The sequence below is a fragment of the Rhinolophus ferrumequinum genome, chromosome 6 (assembly GCF_004115265.2).
Source record: "Rhinolophus ferrumequinum isolate MPI-CBG mRhiFer1 chromosome 6, mRhiFer1_v1.p, whole genome shotgun sequence".
NCBI lineage: Eukaryota > Metazoa > Chordata > Mammalia > Chiroptera > Rhinolophidae > Rhinolophus > Rhinolophus ferrumequinum.
In genome coordinates this window covers 62,861,463-62,888,138 of record NC_046289.1, presented here as the reverse complement: position 1 = coordinate 62,888,138, position 26,676 = coordinate 62,861,463, and the positions used below count along the sequence as shown (strand labels likewise).

Genomic DNA, 26,676 nt, shown 5'->3' with positions numbered 1-26,676 from the left:
AGAAGAGTTCTGGCAGGAAGTTCTGCCTCCCGGAGGCCACTGCTGATGTGAGCCTTTCTCACGTATGATGGCCTTTCATCCTTCCTCTAGTTCTGTCTTTCTCTCTCTCCGTTTATTCATTCATTCAACAAATGTTTCTTTTGTAGGCGCTATTTTAGGCATTGCGGATACAGCAGTGAGCAAAACTATTCTTGTCTTTAAACAGGCTATTAGAGGGTAACTATGAAACAGCTTTTTTTATGGTTAATTATTGTTGCATTAAGTTTTATGAAGAAGGGACGCTAAGCCAGCATAACACAGAGGACCCGACCTCGTCTGGAAGCTCAGGAGAGACACTCTGAAGAGTGTGTTTAAACAGAGACTGGAAGGGTAAGAGACAGGGCCAGCTTTGGACCAGCCGGCCTGTCACCTGGTCGCCTTGAAGACGGCACACCCAAGGGACGGACTGGGCAGGCACCAGAGCCCTGCTAACGGGAATCCTGCTCTGGATTCAGGAGCCTGGGGACTCGGGGAGCGAGTTGTCTCAAGTGAAAGGGAGAGGCTGGCCGAGTCAAATGCACTGAGAGGCTCAGTAAGTTGAGGACTGAGAGTTGTTCCCCAGATCCAGCCTCACAGACGTTACGGGACCTCAGGGACCTCGGGGACCTCGGGGACGGCTGCTGGGAGGCGTGGTGAGGCGAAGGCTAGGCAGATTCCAGTGGGTTCAGAAGGGAGCGAGAGGGGAGACAGAAACGGTGACAATCATTTCAGGAAATTTATCTGTGAGGGGCAGAGCAGGGACACCTGTAGAGAAAGGTTTTTAAAGGTGGGAGACATTTTTGCAACTTAAATGCTACTAGGAAGAATCTAGTGAAGAGGGAGAGGTGGAGGCGACAAGTGAACAAAGAGGACAAGTTCCTAAGGAGGTGGAATGGGATCTCAATCTGCCTAAAGTCGGAGAGGCCACTTGCATGTTGCAGCCAGGAAAGGAGACGGGGATGGAGATAGAACTGCCTTTGCTCACCTCCCCTTGTCTTGAACGCAGTGCTCGGTTAGGAAGTGATGAGAGGCAGGATGGGGGCCTGTTAGATCCAGCAGAGGTCAAGGGTCACGTCACTGCGGAACTGGCCGAGGTAAAGGTGAGGTGACCGCATCCAGATCTAGACGATCATCCCCGTCTGGTTCCAGATCAGGACCGTTGGCCTGGCTGCTGTCCCTGGGCCGGGAGGAAGGGTCAGGCTTCTCCCAGCCCTTTGCTTTCCCTCCCACTGCCATCTCCCACGTGGGCTTTGTCTGCTGCCCACACTAAGCCCAGTTCCAGCCAGGGCGTCATTCTTGTTGCCACTGTGGTACAGAAGGCTCCATCCAGTTTGTTGTGACCCGTTGGAACTTTCCCACATGCAACTTTTGAGCCTGTGGCTTGAAGGGTGAGGAGATGGTCCAGGGACTGGTTTCTATTGCTGTCAACTTCCCGGGCACCCAGCTCCTGTAAGCCCCACGGGGAAGGTCTTTTTCATTGAGTCTTTATGTGGGGCACTGTGAGTGCATTTCAGAGGCACAGGCGATCAGGCTGCACCGGCGTTTGGCACTCTGCTCTCTCTCTTTCTGCTCTGGTGCTGAGCATCCTCTCTTCTGCAGGGGGACGCCAACTTGCTCGACTCTGGAGACTCCTGGATGGGGGATGTGCGGGGTCGTTCTGCCGTGAGGAACAGCCCCCTGAGTCTGGCCGGGGCTGCCTGGAAGGGCTCAGCCCACAGTGAGTGGTGGGGGCAGCCACCCGCCGGGTCTGGGGACTTGGGGCTGAGGTCTGCTCGCCGCCTCGCAGGCTGGTGCTGTCCCAAGGCCCTGCCGTCTCAGGCCCCCCACCCCCTTCTTCACTGCAGGCCGCAGAGCCTCCCTGGGCAGCTGCTGCTGTTCCCCGTCCAGCCTGTCGAGCCTGGGGACCAGCGTCTCCTGCTCCTCCTACCAGGACCTGGCCAGGCACATCGTAGACATATCCATGACTGACGTGAGGAACTAACTGCTCCACTTGTCCCCACACTTCCTTTAAGAGACCTCGGCTGGGGGGAAGGGGAAGGAAGGGCAGAGGCTGATGCAGGCTTCTTCAGTGGCTCCATCTTGACAAAGGGGGCTTCTGTAAACGCTGGCCTGAGTGACTGACCCACGGGCCTGGGTGATGTGTCCCCGCTGTGTCCCTAGGTGATGGCTGCTTGCTCGGATGATCTGCACAACCTCTTCAGCCGCCAGGCAGCAGCCGGTTGGAAGTGAGTTCCTTTGCAGCGTCTGGTCCCACGCGCGTTGCCCCACTTGCCTTTTCTCCTTTCCCTTCTGCATCCCGAGCTGCTCCTCTGGGAGCCGAGAACCCGTTTCACCCCGTCCTCCTCATCCTTGTGTCCCCAGCTACCAGGGTGAGGAGCAGGAGGTACAGCTCTACTACAAGATGTTCTCTTCGACTCGGCATGGCTTCCTGGGGGCCGGCGTGCTGTTCCAGCCGCTGTCTCACGTGTGGGCAGCTGTGAGTGACCCCACCCTGTGGCCCCTGTACCACAAGCCCATCCAGACAGTGAGGCTGCATCAGCGGGTCACCAACAGCATCAGTTTGGGTACGCCCAGGGGGCTCTGCCATCTCAGGTGGCAGGTCGGGGCAGCCTCCTCGGGAGGCTGGGTACTGAGACTACCTCAGGATTGCTCAGGCTCGGTCCGGCTGGGTGGCAGGTTGTGGGATGACAGGGTGTTGGGGCGCCCCTGGGCGAGGACGGTTTGGACGAGGTGTGTCCGTGCATCTGCTGACTCCCTACCCCTGACCCTCCAGTGTACCTGGTGTGCAGTCCCACCCTGTGCGCCCTGAAGCAGCCGCGGGATTTCTGTTGTGTCTGCGTGGAAGCCAAAGAGGTGCCTGCCCTGCTTGTGGTAAAGCTCTTGTGGGAAGAACGTGGGCTGCAGTGTTGTGAGAAGAAATCTTTGTGGGCCTCAGGTCCTCTGGGGGAAGGAAGGCAAGTTGGGTGGGGGTGGGGGTGGCCGGCCCAGCGCTGCGTTCCGTGATACTGACACGCGGAGCCTGTCCATTTGCTCACATCACACCGGCGGGACTCACATCACTCTCTCCTCCAGGGGCACCTGTCTGTCATGGCAGCTCAGTCCGTATATGACACATCCATGCCGAGACCCAGCAGAGAGATGGTCCGAGGGGAGATCCTGCCCAGCGCCTGGATCCTGCAGCCCCTCACTGTGGAGGGGAAGGAGATCACCAGAGTCATCTACTTGGCCCAGGTGTGCACCCCATGCAGCCCGCCTCATGGCCCCGGGAGTTTTCTGTTCAGCTGCTCAACACCCTTGAGTGCCCAGGCCCTGTGGCCTGAGAGCTCAAGACTCAAGGGCTTCCTGGGTCACAGTAAGGGGAGTCCATGGGGAATCAAAAAGGAAGGAATGAGGCAGAGCTGGTCAGCCTTCTCTGAAGTGGCTTTTACCAGAGCCCAGCAGCCTCCTGTGGCTGTTCCCAGGGTCCACAGCAGGACAGAGAGAGCATGACCCATTCCATTCAACTCTCCCAGTTCCCTGACTTGACCTTGTCGTTGGGAGGTGAAGCCGCTGCTTTGATCTGAACAGCAGAACCCAGGACCTGGGAGCTCCAGGGCTGTACAGTCTGAGGAGCTTCTCACATCACGACAGCCTAGGGAGCTGCTTGTGGCTGAACTGTGCCCTGGCACACTCTCAGGAGTTCACACCTTTGACTCCCCTCTCTGCTTTATTTCAGGTGGAACTTGGTGCTCCAGGTTTCCCCCCTCAGCTGCTAAGCTCCTTCATCAGACAGCAGCCGCTGGTTATAGCCAGACTGGCTTCCTTCCTTGGTAGTTAGCATGTCACTGTCAACATGGTGCTGCTGAGACGCAGGCCCAGGACACTCCAGAGACGCCGGGGCAGCTCCTGTTACTCTCCACCCTGCTGCAGGAAGAGCCGAGCTGCTCGCGGTGCCGACTGGGCAGACAGTACTCAGCCCTGAGTTGCCAGCGAAGCCCAGTCAGTACTTGGTCACAGCTGGCACCTGTGCAGCGCCTCAGCTCATGAAGCTCAACCCCGAGAAATGAAGCTCAACTCACCTTCTTGAACTTCTCACCTTTCTTTCCTGTTTCTGGGACTCTATGGCAGACAAGCTGCTTGAGGGCCAGGATTGCACAGCCAACAGAGCGGGGAGCCTGCAGGGCTTCCTTAGTGCGGCCCAGCCCTCGGGCTGGTAGGGAGGCAGCCATTGGCTAAGACTCTGCCGCCAGCATTCAGTCCCACCGTGGGATGGAGTGTCAGAAAATACCCAACAGAAAACTGGTTTTAAAAAACTGCTGCACAAACCAGAACACGGATTCAGAATCGTTTCTCCTTTAATTTTTACCAAACACTTTATTAATTTTTCCTTTTCCCCCTCTCTTCCTTTCCCTCACAGGAGAGGATTTTGGGTCTTTGCCTCAGTCAGGAGTGTTGAGCAGAGCTCGGTAGACTGAGCCCACTGTAGAAGCAGGTTGGACAGATCTGAGTTCACAGTGGGGCCTAGCTCTTTAAGGGAGGATGGTGCAGACTTAGGAGGTGGGCAGCCAGCTGCTGGCTGCTGCCGAGAGCAATGTCAGAGGTGAAAAACTGGAAGACGGAGAGAAGGTAAGGGAACTCCTAGGGGCGTTCCAAGGCTCCTTACCTCGGCGCCTCGGGCTCAGCCTCCAGGGGTCTGTGAGCACGTCAGGCTGCTGCTGTAGCCCAGCGACCCCAGGACGGGAGGGACAACGGGTGGTTTTCTGGTTGACTGTGCATGAGCTTTGAATATGCTGAGTGGTTACCTGGAAGTGGTAGGGATGGGAGACTCCCAGCGTCAGTTCTGGTGTCCAGAATCTTTGGTGGAAGAAGACGACTATATGGGGATCAAGATGTGCTAAAAAGGTAAATTTCTGTAGAGTACAGCAGAGATTTATTTTTCTAAAAGTGTTTGGAGGATTTTTCTTCTCTTACCTCAAATTAAGTTATTTATACGTTGTTGATTGAAGGTTAATTGCCTTTAAACTTTTATTTTTCTGGTTAGTTTTTTTGGTGACACTTGGTATATTTAACAGCCTATTTATGTACTCTCATCTATTTTCATATAAATCGCTCACCAAGACTGTTGATTGAAACGATCAGGACACTTATAAATTAAAATTCTGATACGCACTTTTATTAGTGAAGACTACCCAAGTGTGTCACTTGAGCTCAGAATTTCGCCTGGGGATGACGATGGCAGTAACTCCTTGTGGCCTGGTTTCAAGCTATGCAGTTTACACGGAGGTACTGAGCGCCTCCCAGGGCTCGGCACTGCTTTGAGGCACGTAAATAGCAACCAGATTAGTTGCCCAGTTATAGTCAGCTGTAGCCCAAAAATGAACAATGAGGGAGGATTCCAGAAGTCATTGCCACACCTAACGGTGACCACGGTCCCCTGGAAGGAAGCTCCTTAGCAGGTGTGCAGCTCTGGGGCTTCTGAGGCAGAGCCAGCAAGGGCAATACGAACGTCTGGGTAGCCCAGAGGTGACCTTGGCCCCTTACTAGAGAAGCCACATGCCAGGCCTGCGAGTCAACAACGTAAAGAATGTTAACTGAGGCTGATCTCGTAGCAAAATGTCGGTGTTAACGATGACCACAGACCTCCATGGTCAGGGTGAAGTCCGATTTTAGTTTAGGCAAGTTTCTGAGACTTCACTGTACAGCAGAATCACCTGAAGAACTTGTTACACCCCAGGCTGCGCCTCACCCCCGAGTTTCTGACTCAGTGAGCCTGGAGAGGGGCCCACACTTTGAAAGCCAGTTTTTAACACTAAAGGGCAAGCAGATATGTAGAAAGGAACCTCGTTAGCTCACTAGCTCATTGGCTGCCTGCGTCTGTAATTCCTAGGGCACCTGACTGCCTAGTGTGGGCCTTTACGGCTCCCGCGGGCCAGCACCGACTTCCGGAAGGGGGCAGTGCTCAGCGCGGCCTCTAACCAGCATCCTCGGCCTCAGGCTTTCCCACGTGCCTGTCCATCCCACCTCCCTCGGAGCTGCTGTCTGAAGTAGCTGCTGCTCACCTCGGGCCTCAGCCTCCAGGGGCGGTGCTTTCCTTCAGCCACATCTAATGGGTACAGAAAGATAAAGCATTTCTTAAAGCTGTTTTGGTTCCCAGGCATTCAGAACTTCCTGAGTTTCTGTAAAATAAATTGGATTTAAAGAACAAAGATAAAAGTCTTTGAAAAATAAAGAGATTAAGAAAAAAGGTTCAGACGTAGAAACTTAAAGGAGTGGATGGGATGAGCTGAAGGGAAAGGCACAGCCTGACTGGACAGAGCACGATTCGAGGGTGATAAAGAGAGCCCCCCCACAGGACTCACTGTGAGGAAGGGCACCCCCCAGCTTCCCTGTCACACGGCAGACCCTTCTAGGCCGAGCCTCGTACCCTTCCTTGGGTTGCAGAGCTCTGACATTGTCCCAGAGAAATACACAAGTACGTGTGGACAAGCTCTGTAAGCCATTTCTGTCGGATTCAACTGAGTACCTTCTCCTTCCGCAGCAGTTCCCGAAGCTGAGCACACGGCCAAAGGAGAAAAACCGTGACTTTTACAGGAATGAACCTAATACACATTTATCAAGGCAGTGCTTTCTTAGTCAAAAACCAGTGGATCATTTATAGACATGTAGAAGGCTTTTGTTCTGAGCCAAATCACCCCCACAGCCCCAACATCTGGGTCAGTAGGGAGTATCTGGTGAGTGAAGACCTATCTGAAACATACTGAACCTTTCAAGGGAGTTGCACAGCAGCCAGTACTGTTAGCAATGAGTTAACGGGCCCGCTAGCCTGCAGGGTTTCATGTGCTGGAACATGTCGGCACCGCGGGGGGCCAGGCCACTGGTACAGCTCTACCGTCAGCGCCCACCTCCAAGCCGACCCCGAGACTGCAGCCTTCTACAGGGAAGAAGCAGGTGAAAATAACTAGACATGAAGCCCTTGGTAAAGAAAAGAGTTTATTTTAAAAAGCTCTAGTGTTCTCCCCTGTGCTTGGCCCCTGGAGGGAGCTAGCATTGTTGCTACCTGCACAGGGCTGAAGCCGGGGTGTGCAGGGGCGAGCCAGGTTTCTGTTGGGGCGCCCCACCTCATCCGTTGTGCGTTTTTAAGGAGACAGCAGTCCAGCTCCTGATGGTAAGAAAATGTAGATGCCCAAGAGTCATGTTTTAACTTCACTCACAAGTTAACAGAAGTCATTTGCCTCTGTCATGATTTCCCAAACCACAGCCTAAGAGACACTGGGATAGCAGTAAGTGGCGCTGAAGTACACACACCAAGTCCTAAGCGCCCAAGTCCTAAACGCCAGCTCTTCTGCTCTAGGACTGGCGTCTCGAGGCTTCTCCACTACAATCCTGATTCAGGCGAACCCTCCTCCTCCCTCTAGGCAGCGAGCCTGCAGGTGGTGGGAGGTCACGCAGCCACACTTCTTCACACGGAGCAGGAGGCCTGATTTCAGGTGCAGCTACTCCCGCACCAGCAGGGGACAGCAGTGGGCACTTGGGGTGGCAGGGGCTTCCTCCTGAGACACAGTCAGACGGGCTTCTGGTGAGACAGCAGGGCCACTTCCCAGCTTTAACTCTGGGCCAGCACAGTCCCCCGGTTTGGCCGCACCAGCTCACAAGCTCTTAGCTGGGGTTCTGGCATCTGGGGCTCAGCTAGAAATAGGTTGAACAGTGTTGCTAATTCTTCAGAGAAGTCCTACAACAAACAGAAAGATGGTGACAGAAAAGGCAACACCTAGTTGTCCTTTCTACTAAAAATCAATCCCAAGTATCAAGCCCTAGCTAACCAGTGAGTAGACAAGCTAGCTCTTACTTTTCCCCAATTGCCTTCTACACTGAAAAGGACTTGAAGCTTTGTCCCATTCAGGACTCCAGGGTGCCCACGTCTGGCAGGGAGAGTGACCTCTGGCGGGAGGCTCAGAACCATCTAGTGAGGACTTACCACCCTTTGAGGACTTAATATGCACATCAGTTAATCTTGACAAACCCCAGGAGGTATAAATGATTCCCATTTTATGGGCGGAGAAACTAAGATGCATTCTTTGCCCTAACTAACAACATTAAGTACTAGATGAGATTAAAATCCAGGTTATGGATCTTATAAACCCACACTCACTATGCCATGCTGTTTTCCAACTAGCTGCCTTCCATCTTCCCTTCTCCACTGACAGTCTTTCATACAGTAGCTGCTCAACTGTGAAGAAGGGCCACCAGAACAGCCACTCCATTTCAGGGTGGTCCTGAAGACACTTGACAGAAATCCACTGAGCTCTGGGAAGATGCTAAAAATGCCAGGCACCATCACTTGCCCCCTTTCAGGATAAAAGGGACACATGACACCTGTTCTCTCTCTGGGTAAGTGACGAGGACTCCTTACCCCGGGCCACTGGGCCTCACGGAGGCTGTCCAGGCAGGTCTCTATCTCTGTCCGTCCCATCAGACCTTTCTCTACCAGCTCCCGGAGCAAGAACAGCAGCAGGTCCCACTGCAACACACATGCAGGAGGTCAGGGGGGCCAGGAGGGAGAAGACTTGAGATTAACCAGTAAGGGAGTCCCTTTTAGCATGGAACAGAAAATGAGCATAACTGCCAGAAAAGGGGGAACCAGGGAAGCAAGGTCGTAACGTTTTGGGGGAGGAGGGTGGGTGTAAGAACATGATTCCAGAGGACACAGCCTGCCAGCGCCCCCAGCCACCCAGCTCTGGCTCACCTCCCTCGGCCGAGTGTCCGCCAGAAGCCCCACGTTTCTTGGGCTGAGCAGCAGCTGCAGTGGAACAGGCACCTGAAAGTCGTCCTTCCACAAGGAAAGCAGCACGTGCAGGAGCCTTCGAGCCTGCCCTCTCTCCAGCCGGTGCTGCGCCGGGGGCCCTAAGACAGGAATTTGGTCTGCAACTGTGGGGAGAGGAAAGCCAAGCTTTAAGAAGTGGAAGCAGGGTCACCTGGCCAGCCCCTGGGAGGAAGGAGAGCAGGAGAAAGTTTCATTCCAATCTTGTTCATACCCAACCCTGAGATTAGGGGGATCTGGCAAGAGAGTGAGGTGACAGAAAGGAGCCATACCAAGGAGGGACGCTAACTCCACAGAGCACTTTGCCAGATACTGCTCGGCAGGTGGGCACAGGAACTGGGGAAAAAGCAAAGAGACCACGGCCATTAGCACCATCTTTAGAGTGGCAGCCCGGAGCCAGAGCGGCTGTGGTGGTCACAGGCCCCGGACAAGGACGCTCACCTGGCGGCACCGCAGTGTCTGGCCCAGCTGGCCTAGGAGCTGCTCAAGATGCTCTGGGGACACGCCCTCCTCAGGGTCCCGGGGGCCTGAGGCCAGAGAGAGTACATCCTGGAGAGAGCAGGGGCGGAGCCGAGTGAGCCACTGAGAATGTGGCTTGGGGCGGGGATCAGCCAGTGGAAAGAGGCAGACGGAAAAGGAAGACAGGGCCCCTGGGGTGACGTGACTGGGCCAAGGAGCCCTTAGACTTGGGGTTAGGGCAGGACAGCACAGCTGGGAGAAGCAACCAAGTGGACAACAACAGGGAAAAGATGCCGCAGGTAAGTCGAGGAACCTGCTGCCAGAGTTCAAGAGATGCCACTTGTCTTGGGACAAAGCGGTACCTAGCCAATTCCCAGAGAGCATCTATTCTGAAAGAATTTAGGGGCACCATCCTGTTGCATACATGTGATATTTTCTAGCCCACATGCTCTCTGTTCATGAACCAAGGTTTCAGTACAGAAAGAGTATATTAAAAAATACCAGTAGCTAAAGGCCAGCTACCCTTTTCTTCTTACATACTCTCCAATTTTAGTCATTCCTTCTTAGTGCCTAGACCAAATTTTTACTTACACTACTAGCCCTAGACCAGGGCAAAACTAAATAGTTTAGGCTTCACAGGCCATAAGGTCTCTGCCCCAGCTACTCAGCTCTGGGCCACAGCACAAAAGCGGCCCTAGACAAACTGGTGTGCCAGTAAACACCTTACTTACAAAACAAGGAGCAAGCTGGCTGGATTTGGCCCACGGGCTGTTTGCTGACCCTGGCTCTAGAGAGTTTTTGATTTAAAAAAAAAATCAAGTTAAAAGCACTGGTTGATTATTTTTCTTGCCTGGAACTAAACAAGCATCACCTTCCACATAGAACATTTCTGAAATCACACCCGGGACCAGGTGACTACCTCTTAAAGACTTTCCTAGGACAGCCATTCACCACCCACCCCCATTATCACCTGTGGAATATGTATCTATTTCCCCTTTTGGGTAATTCAAGTACCAAAATGCGAAAGAACAATTAGGAAAGCCATTCAGTTCAGCCCTGTCCTACCTCATTCCATTCAGGACCAAACCAAATGGGCACTAGCTGGACAACACACAAAGCTGACGGACACGCGAAAGGAGGGAGGCCAGGAAAAGAGCAGGGAGTGGGGGAGGGGAGCCAAGGGGAGTAGGGAGCCGTGTACTTTGATCTCGGAGATGAGGTGGGAGGGGAGGGGAGCGTGGTGCTCACAGGCACGGGGGCAGCCCCTCCGCTCCCCCCGGGCAGCCGGTTCAGGACCCTGGGCTCGAAGCACACGGCTCACTGCAGCTTTCACTTCTCTCCTGATGAGCGCTGCGGGTCAGAAGGAGAACAGAAAAGGGGTGACCAGAGCAGCCCCGCGCGTGCTTACCATGCCTACACGTGCCCAGCGCCGTTTCCAGCGGGCCGAGTCCCGTCTCCCCAACTCGGCCTCTAGCTTTCTGCCTGTCCACTTCTGGAAAAGGCAACCGGTTAGCCAGCCCTTGCTTACACCTTACCTGTGACGTTGGCTGACAACCAAGTGCAGGCTTTCTCTGTTGCAAGCCCCACAGCAATGTTCTCTGCGCTGCTTAGAACCTGTGACACAGAAGGACTGCAGAGTCAGGGCCAGGGGAGGGCTGGGGACGATGATGCATGCCCCAGTCCAGGGCTGAGCCACGCAGCAGCAGCCTCACGAACACACGCACACACACGTACCTCCCCCACACCAACCACCCACCCGCTAGCTCCAGGCCACCTTCCTACGTACAGCAGCCGGGGTCTCTTCGGGGAGCAGTGCCCGCACGGCACCAGGGCTCTTCCTTTGGCAGAACCTGAGGGGAGACAGAGGAGGTCAGTGATGTCTAGATGGTTCAGCCTGATTCACAGCAGGACGTGTCCCGAGTGCACCAATCACAGCAGCGAGGATGCTCTGTCTCGGGGAAGCGCTGCCAGCCCTCCCGCCCCACCCCAGTGCTGGGGGCCATGGCCCCGCCACCTGCTCTTCCAGTTCAACTTGGACTTTTTGTCCCCAAAACCCTGAATTCAAAGATAGCCTACAGAGGAGGCAAACAGAACGAATGAAAGAAGCAGGGTGGGAAGAGGACATGGAATCAAGGATATGAGTGTGAAGTGGGGGAAAGTCAGAAAAGTAAAAGCTTAGAGGAGAGAGGAGACCAGAGTGTTCAAACAGACTGGCATCTCTTACTCCCGCCCCTGGGTCAATGCCTGGGCCCCATGGGGGCACAGCTGGGAACACAGGATCTCCAACAGCTGGGCTGGGTCTCCGCATTCCTGTCCCTGCGTCACCAGCTGCTCTTGAAGAAGCGACTCTGCCTGGCGCACCAGATCTGCCACCAGTGTGGCCCTGTAGCAGGGACAGCAATGTTTGGAGGTAGTTGGAAGGGTTGGATCAGAAAGGAGCTGCAAATTCAAGGAATCTGGTCAGAACTCACTTCAAACAATGTTAGCAATTTTAAGCCTTCCCCCATATTGTCCGCAGTGCCCCCACCGTCCCCCCAACTGACTTTCCTCAGTTAGCAAGAAGGTGTTAGGAATTAAAGGGGGAAATGGTATGGGAATGAGCCTGGGACCCTCAATCCGCACTTACTTGATATGTTTGACACAGTTAGAGCCAATTCTCTCTGCCACGAACTCCACAGTCCTGCGCAGGGATGGCGGCTGGTTGTGGAAAAAGGCTTGGGCCAGCTGTGCCTATGGGCGGGGGGCAGTGCAGTGAGAGGTCCCTCTCCCTTCCCCACTGGCCGGCCCCGCCTCCACCCCGCCCCTTACCTGCAGTCCCTGGGTGGTCCGTGGAGGCCGGGCTCCCAGGACGGTGGTGGTGGTCGGGGTGATTTTCCTCACGAAGCCCCCACTCCGCCCACTGCTGCCCGATACCCATGAAGCAAGCAGTTTGCGGAGCTCTCCTGCCATCAGGGAAGACCAAGGGCTTAGTTCTAGAACTCACAACCCACCCTAAGCATCATGGACTTGAAGCATTTGTGGAGTAAAGAGTCTGAGGCACCTAACATATTAGGGTGTTAGGCCATGGGTGCCTTTTGGGTACTCATGAAGGGACAGGCTAAGGACTAAGGACCACTGGGCGGGGAAGGATCCTCACCAATATAAGGGCAGCAGGTATAGAGCAGGTGCTGGTCCACCACAGGCATGTCGTCCTGCGGGAGAGAAGAGGCCAGAGCTGGCAGGCAGGCAGGCTTCTTCCTTCTCAGTGGGCCACAAACGGGACAGTCAGGCGTAAGCCTTATATGAGTTCACTCTCTATCTTGGCTTATCTCCTGCTGGGCCTCAGACAGCCTGCTTCCTTTATTCCTGTGAACCCCATGGCACTGGCTGGACCCCAACACTTACCAAGCCATGCTCTGAAACTATTGCGTCCACCTCAAAGGCATCCAACTGACCCTCTTCCAGAAAGAAGAGGTCCTCAGGGACTGTGGGAATCTGGCAAGAGATCAGGGCAGTGCAAGTTTCAATCAGCCTTCAGAGCTTCTCCACACCTTCCACCTCATGGCTCCGGGGTCCGGGCAATCTTCCTCTGAAAACATGGTACTTCCCATACCTCTGACCCTTCATCCTCTGGCCCCAACCTTCATCAGACTTCGACATCCTCCCACCCCCCACCTCCAGCCACAGTGGCCGCCCCCTCCTTCTGTCCACCTACCTGGAACAGCCAACCCAGGACAGCAAGCAGCAGCAGCTTGTTCAGGAAGCACATCTCCCCTTCACCTGCCTTCGACAAGACCAAGCTCCTAAAAGGTAAATGAGGCTGTCAGCTAAACTGTGCAAAGGAAGAAATGGAATGGAGTTAAAGAAAGCTATGCTTGGGAAGTTAATTCGCAAAAGCAGACCTAAAAGCGCCTGCTGCTGTGGGGGTCCAGGAGCACCTTAGTGCCCCCTCCCAGACCTGTACGTCCTCTTGGCTGGGCCACAGTAGGAATAGAAAAGGGCCATGAAATAGCGACCTGCCAGTGTCTGTCTTTCCTTGTGGACCAAATCCTGCCTGTCCCACGGGCTGGTTATGGCAGTGCTCCCACAGGGAGCACAGGCTGCTCAACCCTCTGTATAAGCAGCAGGCTCAGCAAAGCTCTGCCTGCACCCATTCCACTCACCGATGGAGGTGGAGCAAGAGAGAGAAGACGCTGCGGTAATAGTCCAGCATGGGCACAATATGGTCAGCGAGAGACAGGAACTCCACCAACCAGGGCACCGTGAGCACCGCCCGGCGTGCACGCAGCCCCTGCTGCAGCAGAGCTCGCACGTCCAGGGCTGGGGGCACCTGGCAGGGCCAGAACACAGTCAGTGGGCAGGTCCTGGGGTGCCCTCTAACTCCAGGGTCTTGCAGCTCCTCCCGGCTCCCTCCTTACTGAGCCCCCATTCACCTGACTCCTCAGGGCCAGAATGGAGTCCTGGAGCTCACGGGTCGGGGGTGGTTCAGACCCCCGGTATGGCAGGAAAGCCACAAAGCCCAGGAATTTAGCAAGAAGCCTCAGGCTGAGCAGCACCACAGCAAACTGCCTCCGTTCACCCTGCAGGGAATCAGGGAAGTAAAGGGTCCTCAGCGTAGGACTTCTAGAAGAACTACAAATCTGTTACAAAGTTCTTCTTGAAAATACCCCTTCCCTCCTAGGTCAGAACCCCTTCAATTCCCTGTTCTGGTTTCTAACCTGCCAGTCCACGTCTGACTCCCCATCTTCATCACTAGGCTCGGGCTGAGGCAGAAGAAGGCCATTGAGCTCCCGTATCTTCAAACTCAGACTATCCATGAGATGCTGATTAAACTGGAAGCTAGGAAGAGGAGCAAAAAAAGGCACTGAAAGAGATGTAAGAAGAACCAGAACAGAGAAGAGGGGCTCCAGACAGACAGGTTCAGTTGTGTTGAGAGGGGAGGCCAAGGAGCAATGAGGTTACTACCTACGTGGGTGAAAGAATGAGAAGGAGAGGTTAAGGTCAAGAGGGCAGAGTGGTAAACGCTGTGCTCACCAGCTCCCAGGACCACACCTAAATTATAACTAAATTATAGAACAACTATCATTGAGAACCATCCAAAACCTAGCTAAACAGAAATCCTACAACAAAGGATATAAAGAAGCCAGACCAAGACTGGGAGGAGGGGTGGGCTGTGGGGCGCTTAAGGATCAGGAGGGGTATCTTGGCTGTGGAAGCCCCCGCTGAGGAGTGAGAGTCCAAACCCCACAGAGCAGCTGGCGTTGGCATGCCCTGTACCTCTTGCTAAGGGACCCCATGCCCAGTACGAGTGGCGACTCTTCTCCATTTTCATTTTAATTCCCATCAGGTGGCCCTCACGCCTGGCATAAGTGGCAGCCCGTCTTGGATTGGAATGTAGCTCCACCTAAGCGACCACTGCCTGACACAGTAGCAACATAATGCAGATCACTTTGGAGCTCCCACCAGGCAGCCCCAAGCTAGGCACAAACGGTAGCTGACCTTGGCTCATACCAGAGCCCCTACCAAGAGGCTCTGGAACCAAGACACCTGGTGGCCAGCTTCAGACCACAACAGAGCAGCACCCAACCAGCTCCACAAACGACACACCTGAAGGGAAGACTCAGGGGGCACCAGAGCCCCACTAAAGTGACTCTCATGCCATGGAGTCAGCTTCTGAACAAAAACCTGTCCACTACAGTCATGGTCAGCCCCCACCGCCAATCAGCCTGAGGGTCAATCCCACCCACTGATGTGCAAATAGCAATCAAGGCTCAACTACAACAGGAGGGCACACACAACCCACACAAGGGACACGCCTGGAGCACCCAGCTCAGGTGTTCGGAAGATTATGCCACTGGGTCTCACAAGACTCCCACTACACAAGGCTGCTCGGCCAATACTGGGAGATGTAGCAGATCTACCTAATACATAAAAACAAACATAGCGAGGCAGCCAAAAAGAGAACATAAAGACACATGTCCCAAATGAACAGAACAAAACCCCCGAAAAAGAACTAAACAAAATGCAGACAAGGAATCTACAGGTACAGGGTTCAAAACATTGGTTATAAGGATGCTCAATGATTTAGGGGAAGAATAGATTATCTTAGTGAGAACCTCAAGAAAGAGACAGAAACCATACAAAAGAACCAGTCAGGACTGAAGACTACAATAACTGAAATGAACAATAAGTTAGAGGGTATCAAGAGCAGATTAGATGAAGCAAAGGATCAAATCAGAGATCTAGAAGACAAGGTAGTGGAAAATACTTATTTGGAACAGAAAAAAAAAATGAGGATAGTTTAAAGGACTTCTGGGACAACATCAAGGGTAACAACATTTGCATACAGGGGGGTACCAGGAGGAGAAGAGAGGGAAAAAGGGATTGAAAAGCTATTTGAAGAAATACCGAGGGAAAACTTCCTTAACTTGGTGAAGGAAATAGACATATAAGCCCACACAGTACAGAGAGTCTCAAACAAGCTGAACTCAAAGAGGCCCACACCAAGACACATCATAATTAAAAGGCCACAGGCTAAAGACAAAGAGAATCTTGAAAGTAGCAAGAGAAAAGCAGTTACAAGAGAGCTCCCACAAGACTATCAGCTGATTTCTCAACAGAAACTTTGCAGGCCAGAAGGGATTGGCATGAAATATTCAAAATGATGAAAAGTAAAGACCTAAAAAAGATTACTGTATTCAGCAAGGCTATCATTTAGAATTGAAGGATAAAGAGTTTCCCAGAGAAGAAAGAGCTCAAGGAGTTCATCACCACTAAACCAGTATTATAAGAAATGCTAAAGGGATTTCTTTAAGATCAACAATATGAATAAGAAAATATAGGAAATAAAAAAATTCTCACTGACAAAGCCACTCAGTAAAAGCAGTGGATCAACCAACTATAAAGCTAGTACAAAGATTAAAAGGCAAAAGTAGGAAGATCCTATGTAATTACAACAATAAGGGATACATACACACACACACACACACACACACTCTCTCTCACAGAAAAAAGAATGACAAAAACATAAACATAGAGGGAGTGAGTAAAAACCGTAGTGATTTTAGAATGTGTTCAAACTAAAGTGACCATAAAATATAAAATAGACTTCTATAAACATAGCTTGGTATATATAAAGCTCATGGTAACCACAAGCCAAAAATCTACCAGAAATATACAAGAAATAAAGAGAGGAACCCAACATAACACTGTAGAAAGTCATCGACATATAAGAGAATAAGGAACAGAGAACTGCAAAGACAAGCAGAAAACAATAAAAATATCATAACTACACACTTGTCAATAATTAGTTTAAATGTACATGGACTAAATGCACCAATCAAGACATTGGGGTGGCTGAATGGATTAAAAAAACAAGACCTGTACATATGCTGCCTACAAGAGACCCAGTTCAGATGGAAAGACACACAGACTGAGAGTAAAGCCATAGAAAAGGGTATTTCATACAAATGGAAATGAAAAAAAACTGGGGTAGCAATACTTAGGCAAAAAAGGGCATTTCATAACGATAAAGGGATTTAACAATAGGATATATAACCCTTGTAAACATTTATGCACCCAATGTAGGAGCACCTAAATATATAAAGCAAATACTGACGGACATAAAAGGTGAGATCAATAGCAATACAGTAATAGTTGGGGACTTTAAAACCCCATTGACATCAATAGATAGATGATCTAGACAGAAAATCAGCAAGGGATCACTGACCTTAAATGCCACATTATACCAGATGGACTTAATTGATATTTTTAGGACATTTCACCCAGAAGTAGAATACACGTTCTTTTCACGCACACATGGAACATTTTCCAGGACAGATCACATGTTAGGCCACAAAACAAATCTCAATAAATTTAAGAATACTGAAATCATACTAAGCATCTTCTCTAATCACAATGGTATGAAAGTAGAAATCACAAGAAAACTGAAAAGCACACAAACATGTGGATGCTAAATAACATGCTACTAAACAATGAATGAGTTAACAAGATCAAGGAAGAAATCAAAAGATACCTTGAAACAAATGATAACGAAAACACAATGACCCAAAACCTATGGGACACAGTCAAAGCAGTTTTAAGAGGAAAATTCGTGGCAATACAGGCCTACCACATGAAACAAGAAAAATCTTAAATAAACAACCTAACCTTACACCTAAAGGAACTAAAGAAAGAACAAAGCCCAAAGTGAGAAAAAGAAAGGAAATAAAAAAGATCAGAGTAGAAATAATCAAAATAGAATCTATGAAACTATAGGAAATATCAATGAAACCACTAGCTATTTCTTTGAAAAGCATAAACCAGTCAGGAAAGAAGACTACAATAAAACCAGTAAACCTTTAGGCAGACCACCAAAAAAAAAAAAGGGCCCAAATAAATAAAATCAGAAATGAAAAAGAAGGTACAACCAACACCAAAGAAATACAATGGATTTAATACAAAGAAAATACTACAATCAATATATACGAACAAACTGGACAACCTGGAAGAAATGAATAAATTCCTAGAAACATATGATCTTTCAAGACTGAATCAGAAAAAAAAATAAGAAATCTGAACAGACTGAGAATTGCTAATGATGTTGAATCTGTAATAAAAAAATTCCTAACAAAAGCCATGGACCAGATGGCTTCACAAGTGAATTGCAACAAACATTGAAAGAAGAATTAACACCTATCCTTCTCTGTTCCAAAAAATATAAGAGGGAAGGCGCCTAAACTCATTTTATGAGGCCAACATTACCCTGTTATCAAAATCAGGCAAAGGCACTACAAAAAAAGAAAATTATAGGCCAATATCCCTGATGAACATAGACACAAAAATCTTAAACAAAATATTAGCAAACCAAATTCAGCAATACCTTAAAAAAAATCATACACCATGATCAAGTGGGATTCATTCCTGGGATGCAAGGTTGGTTCAATATCTGCAAATGAATTAACATGATACACCACATAAACAAAATGAAGGATAAAAATTATATGATCATATCAATAGATGCTGAAATAGCATTTGACAAAAATCTAACATCCGTTTATAATAAAAACTCTCAGCAAACAGGAGATAGAGGCAACATACCTCAACATAACAAAGGCCATATATGACAACCCCCTAGCTAAACATCACACTCAATGGTGAAAGCTAACAGATTTTTCTTTAAGATCAGGAAAAAGACAAAGGTTTCCACTTTCACCACTTTTATTCAACAAAAATGAAACAAGAAATAAAAGGCATCCAATTGAAAAGGAAGTAAAACTGTCATTATTTGAAGATTACATGATACTTTATATAGAGAGAACCCTAAGGAGTCCACCAAAAAACCATTAGCATAAAAAAATTCAATAAAGTAGCAAGTTACAAAATTAATATTCAGAAATTGTTTGCATTTTTATATATTAATGACAAGCTATCAGAAAGAGAAATTAAGAAAACAATCTCATTTATAACTGCATCAAAAAGAATAAAATACCTAGGAATAAATTTAACCAAGGAGGTAAAAGACCAGTACTCAGAAAACTGTAAGACATTAAAGAAAGAAACTGAAGGAGAGACAAATAAATGTAAGCATATACCATGCTCACGGATGGGAAGAATTAACATTGTTAAAATGTCCACACTACCCAAGGCAATCTATAGATTCAATGCAATCCCTATCAAAATACCAATGGCATTTTTCACAGAAGTAGAACAAATAATTCTAAAATGTATATGGAACTACAAAAGACGCCAAATAGCCACAGCAATCCTGAGAAAGAACAACAAAGTTGGAGGTATGCTACATGAATCAAATTATACTACAAGGCTATAGCAATCAAAACAGCATGGTACTGGCATAAAAACAGACATACATATCAGTGGAACAGAATAGAGAGCCCAGAAATATACCCAGGCATATAGGGTCAATTAATGTATGGCAGAGGCAAGAATACACAATGAGGTAACTAATGTCTCTTCAATAAATGGCGCTGGGAAACCTGGACAGATATATTCAAAAAAAAAAAAAAAAAAAGAGAGGAAAGAAACTAGACCACTTTCTTATACCATATACAAAAATAATCTTAAAATTGACTAAAGACTTAAATGTAAGACCTAAAACCATAAAACTCCTAGATGAAAACACAGGCAGCAAACTCTGTGACATCATTCTTAGCAATATTTTTTGGAAATGTCTCCTTCAACAAGGGAAACAAAAGAAAAAAATAAATGGGACTACATAAACTAAAAAGTTTTTGCACATTGAAGGAAACCATCAACAAAAGGAAAAGACAACCTACTGAATGGGAGAAGGTATTCACCACTGATACATCTGATAAGGGGTTAATATCCAAAATATGTAAGGAACTCATACAATTTAACACGAAAACCACAAACAATCCGATTAAAAAATGGGCAGAGGACATGAACAGGCATTTCTCCAAAAAGGACATACAGATGGCCAATAGTCATATGAAAAGATGCTCAATGTCACTAATCATCAGGGAAATGGAAATTAAAACCACAGTATCACCACACAACTCTCAGAATGGCTGCCATCAATAAATCAACAAACAATTGTTGGCGAGGATGTGAAGAAAAGGGAACCCTCATACACTTTTGGTGGGATTGTAAATTGGTGCAGCCACTACGGAAAACAGTAGGGAGGTTCCTCAAAAAATTTAGAACTACCATATGACCCAACAATTCCACTACCGGGTATTTACCTAAAGAAATCCAAAACACTAACTTGAAAAGATATATGCTCCCCTACGTTCACTGCAGCATTATTTACAGTAGCTAAGATATGGAAGTAACCCAAGTGTCCATCAATAGGCAAACAAATGAAGAAGATGTAGTACATATATACAATGGAATATTACTTAGCCATAAAAAATAAAATCTTCTCATTTGTTACAACATGAGGGGACCTAGAGGGTATTATGCTAAACGAAATAAGTTAGAGAAAGACAAATACAACATGATTTCACTGATATGTGGAATCTAAAAAACAAAAAAGAACAAACAAAACAAACTCACAGATACTGAGAACAAACTGATGGTTGCCGGATGGGCAGCGTGTTGGAAGATGAGTGAAAAAGGTGAAGTGATTATCAAGAATAAATTGCCAGTTATCAAAACACTCATTGGGATGTAAAGTACAGCATACAATATACAAAGGTCGGACAATTAAGTTCGAGAACTTTGTTGCAACAATGTAGCTAACCTTTTTTGATATCAGAGGGATTATTCATTATGAATTTGTACCAACTGGACAAACAGTTAACCATGTTTACTATTTGGAAGTGCTGCAAAGGCTGCATGTAAAAGTTAGATGACCTGAACTTTTCGCCAACAATTCACGGCTCCTGCATCACGACAACACACAGCACTGTCTGAGAGGGAATTTTTAGCCAGTAAACAAATAACTGTATTGGAACACCCTTCCTACCCCCCTGATCTGGCCCCCAATGACTCCTTTCTTTACCCAAAGATAAAGGAAATATTGAAAGGAAGGCATGTTGATGACATAAAGGACATCAAGGGTAGTAATAAGACAACAGCTCTCATGGCCATTCCAGAAAAAGAGTTCCAAAAGTGCTTTGAAGGGTGGACTAGGTGCTGGTGTCGCTGCATAGCTTCCCAAGGGGAGTACTTCGAAGGTGACCATAGTGATACTCAGCAATGAGGTATGTAGCACTTTCTAGAATGAGTTTGCGAACTTAATTATCGGACCTCATAGTCAATAGTATTATTTTAACTATGTATGGCTTCAAGTGGGTACTAGACTTACTGGGTTGATCACTTTGTAAGTTACATAAATGTCTAAGCACTATGTTGTACACCTGAAACTAATGTAATATCAAGTATCAGGTGTAATTAAAAAATAAAAAATTAAAAAAAAAAAGACTGAGAAGGAAAATGGAGGCAGAAAGAGAAGCTAAAGGAAGCCCAGATATCACTCTGTCCCACCCTGTTATATTCCAGGCAAAGGAGAGAACTGTCTGCCCTTCTGGGAAGACAAACCTCCCCTGGCCTCTGCCTCACCCCCAACAAGACACAGGGACCTTTACCTGCTGGCACTCAGGATGAAGTCCCTGAAGAATCCCTGGCAGCCTGGGAAGGAGGGGGGTGGGCAAGGCCCCCCACTGCTCTGAGGGGCTGCCAGCCGTTCCTGCAGGCGCCGCAAGCGCCCCAGCTTATCAGCTCCAAGCATACTTAACACATCCGGAGCCTCACCCAGGACAGTGCCCCCAGCTCCACCAGGGCTCTGACACATCTGGGGTTGGGGCAAGAGGAGAGAAATAAAAAAACTAGTAAGTTTCTCTGAAAAGGACTGAACAAAATGAAGAAGAAGTAATAAACATTTATGGAATGCCAACCCTCTATCATGTACCATAGATACATTTTTCGAGGTAGGGATTATATTCTTTTTTACAGGTGAAGAAACTGAAACGGCAAGATTAGACATTTGCCTAGATTCACTAGAGCTAGGATTTAAAACCAGGCCCATCTGAGTCCTAGGATCACGCTCTTTCTACTGCAGCACAAATCAAGGGGAAGGAAGTAGTGAGGGGCTGAAGGCAGGCAGGGGATAGAGGGTGTTTGAGGGGGCCCAGGGAGGTGGGGGTGCACTCTGATTCCTCTCTGGCTGCCCAAGTTTCAACCACCACCCAAAGAGCAGAACTCCTGTTCAAACTCCCACCTAGGACCTGCCCGGCTGTCCACCCGATCCCACAGTGCTTGGCTGCCTGTAATGCCTACTCTTCACTGTAAATTAATATCCTGCTGGGGCTTTTACCTGGAGAAGTTGTTTTTGGAAAAGTCGAACAAAATGACTGTGGCTGCAGGCTGCAGAGAGCTGACCCATCATGGCTCTGAGAAGTAAGAGGCAGGAATGGAGTATGAGGGCGGGAGGGAGGGGGAGAAAGATCTCAGAGAACAAGCCAATCCTTGAGCCTTTCAGCCCTTTACTGGGGCCTTGAGCAGCCCTGTGCCAGAGCTGGCCAGCACAAGGATGTAGGGAAAGGGAAGGGACCGTCCTCAGCACGGAGTTCCCTTCAAGGCTAAAGATGCACTCAGCCAAACAAGAAATATCATCCCTCTAATCTTCAGTCTACCCTGAGCCATGTAGAAGGCAGACCACTGGACAGAAGGAGATTCTTTCTGCATCCTAGTTATCCAGCTCTGCAGTTATTAGAATTACCAAAGTAGACGATGGAGAAAATGGTGTTTGGAAAAGGTCTAACCAATGACTTGGGCCAAAAGTCAAGCAACCTGGAGGAAGAGCTTTGCACCTTTCTGAGCATTCACCACCACAGAACAAGTACAAGTCATTTCTGCGAGGAAGAACTAGAGAGATGAAGGACAGAAGATAACAGCTTTGGGCTGGCAGGAGTGGGGGAAGCCTTCCTCCCATCGGCTACCCAAGCACCACTCAGCTGCTCGCTGCTAAAAGCAGGAGTGGCCGGTGTGTGAGCACCTACCTGATCCTGCTGCCCAAGCCCTTCTCAAAGTCCCAGCCAGGCTCCTCATGACGGTCTTCCCACTCGCGAAGCACCTCATAAAACACATCCCTGACAGACACGCAAGAACGCCTGATCAATGGAGGCGCAGCTGACCTCATGGCCAGCTGATCTAAGTCCATCCCAGGAGCACACTCCCTAGCTCAGAAGAACTGAGGACAGGACTATCCCCATTCTTTCTCCAAAGTTCTCTGCAGGATGGTTATGCTACAACCCAGCAGCAGCACACCACATTTCACGTACTTCTGTGGGTAGTGGCAGTTGATTTGGCTCTCTCTTTTCTGAGAACCCTGTGACTAAAATCATACACCTATGAGAAGACTGCTAAGGTCAGAGATTCAAGTCCAGGGCATGAAACAGGATGACGCTATGATGGTTGGCAGGAAAGGCCCGTTGGTGCTTAACCATCACCTGTTAATGCCAAACTTCTATTTTCTACGAAAATGACATAGGTTGCCTATCCCAAAATAAATGCGGCCTTGTACCCTCCCCCAAACTTCCCTTTTCTTATCACCTCTGTTTTTTAAAAGTATGAAAGGCGCGGTCACTGGAGAAGTTGGCACGATTGTCCGTTTCTGGCTGAAAGGAGACAGCTTGAACAGAGGGTGGCATCGCCAGAGAGACCTAAAATATGGCAGTGACATTAGGGATAGAAGCCTGCAGAGTGCATGCTCAGAAAACTTCCTCCCTGTATTCCTGCTCAGAGTTAGCCCATAGGCCTTAGCACTGTGAGCTGGGTTGCCTGAATTATGAGGCTGGAAGGGTCGGGGCTAGCAGATGTGTAAGATGGGGTCACTACCTTGGCAACACTGCCCTCATAGGCAGCTCGGAGGCGGCCTTGCAGAGCTGGTGAGAAGCACAGCAGCCGCTCATTCTCAGCCAATAGCTTCAAGGTCCCTTTGTCCAGGCAGGAAAGAACTCTACAAGGTCAAGAGCATATATGATTGAGAATGGGACACACACGGCAAATAGGAAGCTGCCACTTGCATACCACACAGAGCATCATCTGGAGCAGGGAACAGGTACAAGTATGTAAGTCAAAGCCATGGGCCAAGGATTAAAGATGATGGAACCAAAGGGGGAGGAAAGGAGACCTTATGGAGCAGGGAGCAAGAGAGCAGGACAGGAGCATTAGATATTAACCCAAAGGTCAGCCACCGAGACCACAGTCTGAGTCTTTCAAGGGCTAAATTCATAACCTTGACACAAAATTAAAGGTTACATGTAAGAAAAGGTCCAGGGTCACTGTATTTGTGTTAAGCACAAGCATGTACCCCAAGTGGCTAGGGAACCAAGGGGACGATCGAAATAGGCTCAAATGCCTCTGCTGGGGAAACTCACTGAAACTGATGCTCCAAAACCTGCACTGCAAAGAAGACACAATCATGGACGCTCTGGAAGAGTGGGCTTTCCAAGGAATCTAGGATAGTACCAAGCTGTCAATTAAGAATTATTCCATCTCCTGACCCCATTTCTCAAAAAGAGGCTTGCTTACTGACCTAGGGCTCCTGGACTCAGTTCAAGGTCACTGTCCTTGGCAGCCACCATCCTCCGGGCAGTTAGGAGCTGAAGGACGAAGAAAAGCTCCAAGAAGAGGTTTGGCACCAGATTTTCTGGATACAAAGAGAAACCCCGGCATATTGGGCACCATTCAGAATCATGCCTCAGTTCTATATGCCTCATCAATTCTCTTACCCTCTAGTTCTATAAGTATCTCCACCCCAGCGCCCTCTGCTCTCACTCACCTGCAATGCATGAAGAGTAGACCAGGGCTACCAGCTCCAGGCGCTGGCGGAAAGACACTTTGGCAGGGTTAGCGGGTTCAGCTGTGAGGTTTCCTGTCCGACTGGGGAGGGGAGACCCCGATTCTGAGGTGGGACAGGAGGGAGCAGGTGACTGTTGCAGGTGCTTAGAGCTATGGAGATGGGAGAGAGAGGTAGGAGCAGTCAGCTTGGCTTCCCCTCCACAGCCACACTAAGGTTCCTCCAGAGAGGACATCTACAGCCAAGGAAAGAGACCCAGGGTTGAGCGGGGGAGGAAGGGCGAAGTGGAAATCAATCTTAGGGAAAAGCCCTGCAGATCCCCACAGGAAAAAGCCAACATCCCAGGAAGCGGCAAGGCCGTACCGCTCCTTCCTGAGCATCTCCCGCTCCTCTTGCAGACTTCTGCACCCTGGGGGAAGGCCATGGCCCCAAGGGCTACAGTTCAGGGCTAAAGGTTGGGAACTGGGGACACAGTTGATTGGGGGTGAGGTGAAGCAGGTCTTGGGCTTGGAGAGTGACCGCTCTTCGCTCACCGGAGTTGGGTTGATCCTGCGTGAAGGCTTCGTCCTGCTGAGAGTAGCCACAGGTTTTTCTCAAATTCCCATCTTCAAGCATCCACACCAGCTGAGGCCCTTGCAACACGCCCCTCATCATTGTAATTATCTCATCCCCAATCTTTCCCACGTTCTACTACGGAGCACCCAGTCCTAATTTAATGACTCCCCTAGTACAGCCTTTGTGCCACCCATCTCCTGGATGAAGGCTGATTCTCACCCTGCAGGGCCGAGCGGAACGGAGCCTACGGGAGGGAACTCCTCCAGGTTGCTGAGGTTTGGCGGATCAGAGCGCATGAGGCTGGGGCTGCCGGGGCTACCTAAGGCCCTAGGCCTCCGGCCCCCAGCCCAACACAGACTCTCCCCGCTGAACCCCTCCTCCAAACTACCAGGGCCGCGGCCACCTCGCTCGCGGGCCGGCCCCGGGCCCCGCCTCCTGCCCCCGCGGCGGGCCGAAGGGGCCTCGGCTGGGGCGGCGGCGCTCGAAGACTCGGTCGGAGGGAAGAGCTGGCTGCGAGCCCCGCGGCCGCCCCGTGGCTGTCCCCCGGGCCTCCCTGGCAGGGCTGCCGAGGAGCCCGGGGCCTTGGCGGGGGTTGGGGGGCCCTGCGGGAGGACGCGGCTGCTCTGCTCCCTCAGGAAGTTCAGCAGAAACGGCACGAATTCCTTCCGTAGTGGCCGGAGTGAGCTCAGCGCGGCCGCCTCCCCGAAGTCATCCTGAAGGAGAAGCAGCGAGGGGTGAGAGGGTCAGCTGCTAGCCGGGGTCCGCGACCAGCCGGACGGCCCTGGCAGAGGCCCCTCGTTGGAGCGCACTCGGCCCAGGCTGACAGGCAGTCACCCTAGAGGAAGGGGATCCAAGCGGTGGTATCTCCCGCGGAAAGCAGATTCGGGCCTGGCCTGGGGGCGTGTCGGCCCTGTTACCTCTGAACTCTGGGTGCTGTGCGCGATCCACCGCACCGCGGCTGCGACCGACACCTCCTCTCGCAGTAGCGACTCCAAAACGGCCGCCATCCCGGTCGGGGCGCTCAGAGGCGATTGCGCAGGCGCCGGCGCACCGCGGGCGGCCTGGAAGGGGCGGGGCCGGGGCCGAAGGGCGACCGTTGGGCAGCAGGGCGGAGGGGCGGGGCCGAAGGCGGAGGGGCGGGGCCGGAGGCGGCGACGGCCCGCGGCAGCGAAACTCCTCCAGGCTGAGGCTTACCTCCGGTCTTCAGTCAAGGCCGCGGCCGGGTTCGCAGTCCCCGACAACAGGCTTGATGCTCTGTGAAATGCAGCCGCACCGCTATCGCCCCTGCACCGACGGGCGACCTGCCGGATCTCCGGGACGCGGCCCGGGAGACCGAGGGGCCGGGAGAGCAGCCAGACGGTAGAGGTGAATAATTCTCCAGAGACACCTGCCTCTGTCTTCTGAGATAATCACATTCTTTTCTTTCAAGAGTTTAAGTTTTCTAGATTCAATCTTAATCCCCCCCAAAAAAGTTAAGATGAAGTTAGCCTAACCTAGCCTAACCTTGCCCTTGTCTTGCTCAAAGGCTGTTTTCAGTCCCCGGCCCATGCGGTGCCCGAAGGTTTTCCAGCACTGGCAACTCATT

The 26,676-nt window shown here is 50.3% G+C and overlaps 2 protein-coding genes across 5 annotated transcripts in view; one reads left to right on the top strand and one right to left on the bottom strand.

Moving 5' to 3' along the window:
- The window catches only part of STARD9 (StAR related lipid transfer domain containing 9), a 94,361-nt gene extending 88,119 nt beyond the window's left edge, over nucleotides 1–6,242 (top strand). Inside the window, exons 27-33 of one of the 2 annotated variants that reach the window (XM_033107395.1) lie at nucleotides 1,618–1,735; nucleotides 1,863–1,987; nucleotides 2,179–2,243; nucleotides 2,380–2,582; nucleotides 2,792–2,871; nucleotides 3,091–3,249; nucleotides 3,734–6,242. In XM_033107395.1, coding sequence (XP_032963286.1) covers nucleotides 1,618–1,735; nucleotides 1,863–1,987; nucleotides 2,179–2,243; nucleotides 2,380–2,582; nucleotides 2,792–2,871; nucleotides 3,091–3,249; nucleotides 3,734–3,835 — 852 coding nt within the window. In that variant the 3' untranslated portion in view covers nucleotides 3,836–6,242. Of the gene's footprint in view, nucleotides 1–1,617; nucleotides 1,736–1,862; nucleotides 1,988–2,178; nucleotides 2,244–2,379; nucleotides 2,583–2,791; nucleotides 2,973–3,090; nucleotides 3,250–3,733 lie in introns of both variants that reach the window. The other variant, XM_033107394.1, reaches the window with a different exon arrangement.
- A 1,075-nt stretch (nucleotides 6,243–7,317) lies between these two features.
- On the bottom strand, nucleotides 7,318–26,115 carry CDAN1 (codanin 1). Of its 3 annotated transcripts, none has more exons than XM_033109256.1 (28): nucleotides 26,009–26,115; nucleotides 25,311–25,804; nucleotides 24,900–25,106; nucleotides 24,519–24,688; nucleotides 24,273–24,386; nucleotides 24,115–24,193; nucleotides 23,573–23,693; nucleotides 23,288–23,397; nucleotides 22,735–22,824; nucleotides 22,050–22,125; nucleotides 21,322–21,527; nucleotides 13,972–14,092; nucleotides 13,687–13,833; nucleotides 13,417–13,583; nucleotides 12,969–13,056; nucleotides 12,659–12,748; nucleotides 12,411–12,465; nucleotides 12,083–12,216; nucleotides 11,901–12,004; nucleotides 11,499–11,657; nucleotides 11,061–11,124; nucleotides 10,810–10,888; nucleotides 10,476–10,624; nucleotides 9,257–9,364; nucleotides 9,088–9,151; nucleotides 8,741–8,922; nucleotides 8,408–8,515; nucleotides 7,318–7,726 (listed from the first exon to the last, which is right to left on the bottom strand). In XM_033109256.1, the coding sequence occupies exons 1-28, from the start codon at nucleotides 26,096–26,098 to the stop codon at nucleotides 7,601–7,603; spliced, it is 3,702 nt and encodes a 1,233-aa protein (XP_032965147.1). In that variant the 5' UTR covers nucleotides 26,099–26,115; the 3' UTR covers nucleotides 7,318–7,600. The 3 variants fall into 3 exon arrangements, 2 of the variants coding, with proteins under 2 accessions (XP_032965147.1, XP_032965148.1); XM_033109257.1 differs by having other exon boundaries at nucleotides 24,900–25,103; XR_004423294.1 differs by lacking the exons at nucleotides 7,318–7,726; nucleotides 8,408–8,515; nucleotides 8,741–8,922 and having other exon boundaries at nucleotides 9,121–9,151; nucleotides 10,523–10,624.
- Between the last annotated feature and the right edge of the window lie 561 nt (nucleotides 26,116–26,676).

Coding starts and splice junctions, on each gene's coding strand:
- CDAN1 (XM_033109256.1), bottom strand. CDS start 26,098: ATGGCGGCCGTTTTGGAGTCGCTACTGCGAGAGGAGGTGTCGGTCGCA. Junction 23,398..23,572: donor ATGAGGGCAGTGTTGCCAAG/GTAGTGACCCCA, acceptor GCCATATTTTAG/GTCTCTCTGGCGATGCCACC. Junction 11,658..11,900: donor AACTGTGTCAAACATATCAA/GTAAGTGCGGAT, acceptor TCCCTGCTACAG/GGCCACACTGGTGGCAGATC.